General features: G+C 28.9%; 1 protein-coding gene across 1 annotated transcript in view; it reads right to left on the minus strand.

The window, feature by feature from the left end:
* Positions 1 to 3,982: 3,982 nt before the first annotated feature.
* The window catches only part of LOC110282842 (uncharacterized), a 7,891-nt gene continuing 2,422 nt past the window's right edge, over positions 3,983 to 9,451 (minus strand). Inside the window, exons 3-8 of the mRNA XM_071178181.1 lie at positions 7,573 to 7,714; positions 7,058 to 7,095; positions 6,735 to 6,876; positions 5,624 to 6,032; positions 4,899 to 5,530; positions 3,983 to 4,817 (exon numbers count right to left, since the gene is read on the minus strand). Of these exons, the coding sequence (XP_071034282.1) occupies positions 4,814 to 4,817; positions 4,899 to 5,530; positions 5,624 to 6,032; positions 6,735 to 6,876; positions 7,058 to 7,095; positions 7,573 to 7,714 (1,367 nt within the window). The 3' untranslated portion in view covers positions 3,983 to 4,813. The remainder of the gene's footprint in view (positions 4,818 to 4,898; positions 5,531 to 5,623; positions 6,033 to 6,734; positions 6,877 to 7,057; positions 7,096 to 7,572; positions 7,715 to 9,451) is intronic.

A 9,451-nucleotide genomic window follows, 5' to 3' on the forward strand; every position in this document is an offset into this window, starting at 1 on the left:
GGAACTTTTTTTTCCATTGCAATCTGCTAGCTGAGTTTTATTTCTGATGGTAATTTAATTTTTGTATTAAGCAGTTTTCTAAGTTTAATGATTATTTTTAAATTCTATTGTATTGCATTTTTTGTTATTTAAATATTGATTGTTATGTTCATGTATGTATGGGTCTTGTATATATTCTCTTAAAAATCAGTGGTTAAGGATTGTGTAACATTTTTTTTTTAAATAGACATGTTTTTTTTTATTATTTTTTCCATTGCAATCTGTGGCTAGCTAAGTTTTATTTTTGATGGTAATTTAATTTTTGTATTAAACAGTTTTCTAAGTTTAATGATTATTTTTGAAAGCTATTGTATTGCATTTTTTTGTTATTAAATTATTTACTGTTATGCTAATGTATGTATGGGTCATTTATACATTATAATATCTCTGAAAAATCTTGGGTGGAGAATAGTTTATTTTTTCATTCTGAAATTTTTAAAATCCATGTATATTATTATTTTAATATTGACGAAAATAGTTTTAAAAAAGTACATGTTAATTCATTGTCAATTTTGACACTCAACTTTATTGTCATAATATATAAAACTTAGGCTGAAGCAGGCCACAGAGAGCTTCTTGGTTGAAGTGATACCCCCACCATGAGTGGATAATAGAGGGCCAAACATTTGAACTGTAACCCTCGGGGACCTGTAGCCAAGGCTAAGTTTGGTTATATGAAGTATTTTATTTAATTTTACAACTATCGTTGAACAGCCGACCCAATCTAATGAGTTTACGACTACTAATGTTCAACTCCGTAGCCTTGTAATTTTGAACTAATCCAGAAGACAGGGAAACTCCTGGATCAGGTAGGTATTGATTTGTCATGGGAACATGGAGGACTTTGAGATTTGACAGATTTAACATGCATCAGTCACCATTTACTACACGGGGAGTCTTCGCCCGGCGAGGATCAAACCCACGACCTCTTGGATATGGGCCCAGCGCCCTACCTACCAGGCTTTTTACTGCTGATAAATCTAAATGCAAGGAGTAATACTGGATATGGATTGAACACAAGCCTGTTTTTTTTATTATTGTCTGCCAAAAGGGCAGAATGGCATGATCACAAATATGAAAAATACATTCTATGGATAAAAAAAAAATTATTGCACTTTAAAAACATACTCAAAAGTTATTATTCTTTTAATAACAAAGAACTTTTGTTTTATTCATTTATAATATTTTAAAGACAAATTGCATGATAATGAAAAGTTCCTGCTTTTAATTTGATAGAAAATTATCTTTATCAAGAAAATTAAATGAAATAGAGTTTAAACTTTTTTCTTTCAATCAACTTTTGATAATTTACATGGTGGGGCTGTTCTAATGACCAAAGAAATTTTTATATTTCAGGCATAGAAATTAGTAGGTTTAAAAATTCCTCTATATTTAATTTTATATGCATGACCTACATGTTACTTTATCAGTTTTAACTGTTGCTTCCCCCCCCTGGAGTTTCATATGTTAATGTTAAATATTAGTGTGACTTCAAGCCTCTCATTTTTCAAATAAGTGTGAATGAATTTTTTTCTTCTAAAAAGTAAAATAATATCAAATTGCAAATTTGAGTAATCCACTTTTAAGTGCACTCAATTTGAACAGATTCCATTGTGAATCTATTTTGCTTCTCAATTGCCTTTTCAATAGTTATTGCTACAACACTCTGCATGATTTTAAAGAACCCAATTTTTAATAGGATACGTGAATTTCAAATTTTAGTAATTACTTTTCTATGTATATTTGCTATATATATATTCTTCTATATACTTGTTTAAATATGAATTTGATTCATAACTGTTTTAGTTTTAAAACTGCATGGATCTTTTTCATGACAGATAAATTACAAGCACTTTAAAATTTCATATAAGGTAGTCTAAAAAACATACTTAAAAACTTATAATAAAATAGATACTGAATATATAATTTGATTAATAATCTTAATAGGCTTTCCATGCTGTATTATATATTTTTTTTATTATAAACAGTTAAGAAAATTTCAATAAATTACACAACAAAAGATTACAAATTTTATGGCTTAATTTTTGTACAGAAAAATTTACATTAAAGAATGAAATTAGTATAAAAAGTAATTCATACTTATGAAGTTTTTTTGTTTTTTTTTTCAAAATGCTCAATTGTCCTGCCAAAAAAAAACATTTTAGTAAGACATTTTCAAACAATGAAAAAACACCAAATTAGAGTACTATTTTATTCACCATAAATCTTAAGAAATTGAACAGAAAATAAAAGTTGAACAATATTAAAATAACAGGGTGGTCACTCAAATCAGATTTCAAATTTTCCAGATAAAAATCTTAAAATTTCCAGGTTTTTGTTTCTTATAAGGTGTAGGATGTGTACAAGAACAGTGTCTATATTATAAATTATTTTATTCAAAATGTTATTTTCTTAACATTTAAAAAATTTATTTTGACAAGATTTTTTATTTATGTTTTGTTACAAAATTTTGAATCAAAAATCATATAGTGACCAACAAAAGAGTAAAATTAAATATTATTATATAGTTGGTTCTTAAAAAAACCTTATTTTTGCTAAGTTGATAATATATCAACTGTTTAGCAATACATTTTCGTTTAAAAAAAAGTGGGTATAACTGCTGAAATAATTTAAAGTAAGAAAATTAGTAAATAATTTAAATTAGTGAAGTTAAAAAAATTATCAAAGAAAAAATTTCCAGCTTTTCTTTAAAACTCCATGATTTTACCAGGTTTTTATTCAAATTTCCCTGATATTTCCAGGTTTTTTCCAGTATAAAAAAAATTCCCTAATAATTCCAGGTGGGTGGCCACCCTGTTGTTTTACTTATAAGAAATTAGCAATGTCTCCAATTGAACAAACTTTGTTGAAAAATCCTATTTTTCTTAAAATATATTAAGAAAAGTTGTTGCAATTAAGCAAGTAATAAAAAGCAAGATGACACTAAATTGTGGAAATGAAAGTATTATATATTAGAAATATTTCTTTTCAAATTCTTATAAATTTTAAAATCTTTTGATTAAATAGTAATTAAGTAATGACTCAAACTATAAAAATATATTTTGAAGGTTCTCTAAGCTTTCAATAAATTAGATGAATTAAAAAAATTATTTCAGTAATTTCTGTAAGTGCAGAAACTTTTTTTTATAAATTCAAAATATAAATTATAGATTGCATTTAATTTTTAAGGACCATATTTAATTTTACTACTGAACCTGAAATAATAGTGTGCAAAAATACATTATTATTTCAATATTTCTAGTGATTATTGCACTTTTTTTGAAGTGATATGTTTGTCTACGCACGTTTTTGCTTAAATAATTATCTTAATCTAATTAAGATTTACAGAAGTAAATATAATGAAAATTTATTTGATTATCAAGTCCATTGAAAAGAGCTAATATAATTGCATTGCTTAGTTGCTAAAAAAGATGAACCTAAATTCATAGAACAGTCATATATTATCTTCGATTTCATTCATGTTATTGTTAAAACTCACACGCATCTTTTCAAACGAATAAAATACAATTTCAAAGAGGTAAAGATATTATCTAATTGTAAATGTCAAACTCAGAATCTACTGTGTTAATATAGATAGGAAATTAAAACATTTTTTATCGTTTTTTATGCACGATTTTTTAATATTTATTCGGGGGAAAAATATTGCGCAAACGGAAAAAATTTTATGTTTATGGAACAAGGAGAGAACATCTATTCTCAATAAATTGTTTTTAATATGTGACCTTGAACAACAAGAATACTCTCAATGAAATAATCTCTATTTCTCGAAATGCCACCCACATGTTAACTATTGAGAATCTGCCTGTCCCCCGTTCTATTGTCTGAGAAACATCTTTTTCTTTCTAAGTTTCCAGGAAATATTTCTTCTCGTGCCTTCACAGCTTGCCACAATGTAAATTTACTTCTCACAAAATNAAAAAAAAAAAAAAAAAAAAAAAAAAAAAAAAAAAAAAAAAAAAAAAAACATGTATAATTAAAAAAAAAGTTTCACAATCCTTAATTAATTAAGAGATTTTTAAGAGAATATATAAAAGACCCATGCATACATGAACATAACAATCAATATTTAAATAATAAAAAATGCAATACAATAGCTGTTAAAAGTAATCATTAAACTTAGAAAACTTCTTAATACAAAAATTACATCACTATAAAAAATTAAACTTAGTTACCCACGAAGGAAAAAGCTATAACAAACATTTATTTAAAAGAATTGATCAGTGTAACTTTTTATCAAAATTCATATATAAAACTGGATTTTTAACAATAGACTTATACATGATTTTTACAGACTTAAACATGATTTTTTACAATACATAACCATGATAGCAGGATATTAAAATTAATAAAATAAAAACACTCCAGAATACAAAACCAAACATCAAATATGAATACCATGATCATTCTAACCTGAATACCTTGGGATACTTAACTCAAGGATAAAATAAAATTTACGGCCCTATCACATAACATGGAGGTTAAAGAATTACAAATATTGTTTCAAAATGAAGAGGTAATTGTAAACTACAAATAAAATGTTCTAATACAGAATAGTCACTAGAGAGGAGAATGTAATAATGCAGTCTGAAGGTATAAAAAAAAAATACATTTAAAATAAGAGGTAACAACTCAAATAAAACATTAATTATGCAAGTGTTCATAGGAGGCTAAACTTGTAGATGAAAATTTGCCGCAGATCTTCTTCCAAACACAGAGATGCACCCGTAAAATACTTTCAAACCGCCAATTTAAACTACCTATGAGTATTAAATTAATTAAATATAAAAATTGATGACAGACTAATACCAATTTCAAACAAACTGTAAACAAAAACTTACATGTACTTATCATCACTTAGTATAGGATTAGTAATGTTTACCAACCCACATATCGTTATCAGGATATCGTCGATGACGTCCATCATGTGCCACGGAAGCGGACCTTTCAACAACTTGAAAATCTTCAACCTTTGGTTCAGCCGTTCAATGTGAACTCTAGCGGAAGCAATCACTTTAGTCATTGAAACTTGATTTTCTGCAAGCTGAGTCTTTTGCTTCAAAAACGGGGGCCTAAAAAGAGTTATATGATTCTCTTTGCATACGTCTTCAATTTTAAAACCTTTATCCACCATCACAGCATCCACCAGGGGCTCTAACATGTGAAGCACGTTGCTTTGGCGAATGATGCAACTGTCGCTGGTTCGCCCACCATAAGCCTGGCTAACAAAGCAGATTACGCCTCCTGGTGAACAGCCAACCAGAAGCTTAACTGTGTGGTCCGAACAATAATTTGAATAAGTCCTAACTCTACAATTAAGACAGCTTGGTTTATCAACAACAATCTCAGTGCAATCAAACACTACACGTACATTTTGAAAATGTTTAAAACAGTTTGGCATGTTCTCCAATACATGTTCTTTAGTTGGCCAAAATATGAAATTCTGAAAGTGATCAGCCAAAGCAGTGATAACCTGTTAGGGATAAAAAATTAAAAAAATTACAAATTTGAAAATACAACAAATAGTCCCTGTATATGAAAAGCCATAAATTGATCCACGTCTTACCTCCTTAAAAATAATTTTAACCAAATTCGGTGTACAACCAAACAGAATAGCAGCATAGCTGTAGGACTGATTCTGCTTGATGATTTGAAAAGTTAAAACTATCTGATGTGTGGCATCAATCTTCCTTTTAGTTAAACGAGGCCCCACATCAGCAACAATCTGATAAAGCAGTTGGAATGACGTTAAACCAGTAGCAGTATTTAATTGTTTCTCCGTGAAACTTGCAACATTGACTAAAATAGGAGAAGCCAAATCTCCACTATATATTTGTACACTTTTATCCAACTTCAAAGGTGGTATATCAGGCAGCAAGCCACTGTCAGCCTCTCCTTCCAGTTGACATTCTTCCTCGGGAAGTGAAGGAGCCTCAACAAGGGGAGTCTCAACAAGGGGAGCAGCTTGTTTCTTCCTAAAAATAAAAAACCTTTAAGACTCTTGTATGGAATCTAATGAAAATCCTTTCTGCCCTGTAATACCACATTACTAATTATTAAAAGTCTTACATCTTTTAGGTCAACTTAATTTTCAATACATTTCAGGATTCCAATTATAAAGTTAGACATTTTAAAATTGCCAAGTACTATCTTGCAATTTAAAATAGACTGTAAAAGAAAAATTTGATATTAACTTAACAGTATAGTTGACAGTTGATAAAAACCTAATATACTTACGGCATTCACCAATCAATATAGAAAAAAATATTAAATAATTTAACAGTTCTAGTCCATTATTTTAACTTTGATTGAAAGTGATAATGTTAAAGTATATTAAATAAAAAAAATTTTAAGAAGAGAGACTGATAAAATTTTGATAAGTGATAGCTTAATTTTCTCGTTAAAATTACAAAATTTATCATAAACATTTAAAAAGAAATTTAGTATAGACACCTGCACCAAAATATTCATTAAGTTATGGTAATATTAAAAGCAGCATGCAATTTTTTAAAAATAAAACAAACAAAACTTAATGAGGATAACTCATAACCACCACAGACATACATAATTCTTCATAAATACAAAAAAAATACTTGCTACTTTGGCAATTGTAGTTAACAGATGAAAAGGCACCTAAATACAAAAATATTTCCACTTAACATTTTGAAAGCACTTACAGTTCAAGAGCTTTTCGGCGCCTAGCACGCTCTATGGCAATCTTCTTCGCTCTTTCAACATAGGTGGTAATTACGGTAGAAGGCGGCAGATTTACAGAAGGAATCGCATCCTTTTTTAAATTAGGCCTCCGCGTAGGAATATCTGAAAGAAAGGACAGATCATTAATCAGAAGAAGAACAAGGAGTTTTAACTAATTTTTTTCTTGTAGAAACAGTTCTGTAATCCTAAGTGTAAATTAAAATTTCACCATTCAAATAATTTCAGGTTTTTATTTCAAAATACTGAAAACCTTTTAACATTCTCGCCTGAAAACATGGATTACTTTGGTTGGTAGTATGTGATTGAATATACACATAATTGCTAAAAACAGACAGTTTCAAAAATTAAATTACACAATGAATTGATTTAAAAAAATATATAGTACACACTTATGATAAACACAATGATAAAACTAATAATTAATCTAGTTTGATTAAAATTAACCCTGAAGAATTCAAAATTGATTATATAATCGTAGTCAAAAGAAAATTATAAAAATCAAACACTTCTTCCAAAAAGTAGCTTCTTAAAATATGGAAATGTGTTTCACAATTTATTAAAAAAACTTGCATGGAAGACACATGTAAAACGTGGTATGATTGCATTTGTATATACTTTGTAAATAAATTGAATTACAATAAGNACAAAACTTAATGAGGATAACTCATAACCACCACCAACATACATAATTCTTCATAAATACAAAAAAAATACTTGCTACTTTGGCAATTGTAGTTAACAGATGAAAAGGGACCTAAATACAAAAATATTTCCACTTAACATTTTGAAAGCACTTACAGTTCAAGAGCTTTTCGGCGCCTAGCACGCTCTATGGCAATCTTCTTCGCTCTTTCAACATAGGTGTTAATTACAGTAGAAGGCGGCAGATTTACAGAAGGAATCGCATCCTTTTTTAAATTAGGTCTCCGCGTAGGAATATCTGAAAGCAAGGACAGTTCATTAATCAGAAGAAGAGCAAGGAGTTTTAACAAATTTTTTTCTTGTAGAAACAGTTCTGTAATTGTAAGTGTAAATTAAAATTTCACCATTCAAATAATTTCTGGTTTTTATTTCAAAACACTGAAAACCTTTTAACATTCTCGCATGATTGAATATACACATAATTGCTAAAAACATACACAGTTTCAAAAATTAAATTACACAATTAATTGATATAAAAAAATATATAGTATACACTTATGATAAACACAATGATAAAACTAATAATCAATCTAGTTTGATTAAAATTAACCCTGAAGAATTCAAAATTGATTATATAATCGTAGTCAAAAGAAAATTATAAAAATCAAACACTTCTTCCAAAAAGTAGCTTCTTAAAATATGGAAATGTGTTTCACAATTTAAAAACTTGCATGGAAGACACATGTAAAACGTGGTATGATTGCATTTGCATATACTTTGTAAATTAATTGAATTACAATAAGCTCAATCTCAATTGGTGGAACACTGAGCATGAAAGATATTTTGTCTTCCTAATACGAAATTTTATATTTATAAAATAGTAAACTTATTACTCTTTTATCAACTTAAATTACTTTTACTTATTACTTTCTTATCGACTAAATCTGTCACTTGAAAATGAATCTGTTTGATTACTGTAGTAATCAACAAATGCATAGCTGTTTACGAAGATTAAAAAACGTTCTTTCATCAAGATTTCAAAAATAGATAAATAAAAATATAACACACAAATCATGCGAACCTTGGAATGTTAAATCAATAGCCACTGCAACACACATCTACCCTTGTTTACGAATGCATTAAATAACTTAAATTATGCTTAAAATTGAAATGAAGAAAGGGCAAGTTTATTAAAGTAATTTACTTACCAGGACATATGAAGTCTTGATGAAGTCTGAAGCTTTAAAGTGTTGACTACATACTCGCATTCCAGAACTCACATCCTTTCCAATGCGCAACACGTGTATCCATTGCTGGCGTCTTTTTCCGTCAGAAATCTTTGGAAATATGTGAAAACTAACAGAAGGATTTTTAAAAGCGTACGTCGAACAACGAGGTACACAACAATACGATTTATATAACTTATTCAAATTTTTTCTAACAATTATACGACTCATGATAATTTGAGATACTAAAACTAGTTAGCACGTCTTAAGGCTGGGACACACCTGTCATGCAGCGTTCCGATCCGACTCATACCCGATTTTCTTTAAAAAGTGTGACCGGCGCGGGATCGGAAAGGAATGAGCACATGTTTCATGTTCACAACCTGCTTCTTTCCGATTTTACGTTAGTTCAACTCGAGATCGCAAACAACCGTGGAACTGTGCAATAATGTTGAATCATTTTAGCAATCGTGATTTAGCTATTGTGGCTATTTGTTTGGACGAAGAAGATCGAAATAATGAAAAGAGTAGTAGGAAACGTGAATATTGGGTACATGATGCATGGAAAAGAAGACACGAAGAAGGGGAGTTTACCACACTTTTACCTCATCTGTTGGACGACGAGGCGAAATTTTTTCATTACTTCAGAATGCCTATGCACACCTTCAATCAATTGGAACTTAAACTCAAAGAACATTTAACCAAGCAAAACACGTATTTTAGAAAAGCGATTACTCCTAGACACCGCTTGGCAGTATTTGTAAGGTAAGATACCATTTAATTTACACTGTGGTCTCTTGTCAAAAAAC

The sequence above is a fragment of the Parasteatoda tepidariorum genome, chromosome 1, assembly GCF_043381705.1.
Source record: "Parasteatoda tepidariorum isolate YZ-2023 chromosome 1, CAS_Ptep_4.0, whole genome shotgun sequence".
NCBI lineage: Eukaryota > Metazoa > Arthropoda > Arachnida > Araneae > Theridiidae > Parasteatoda > Parasteatoda tepidariorum.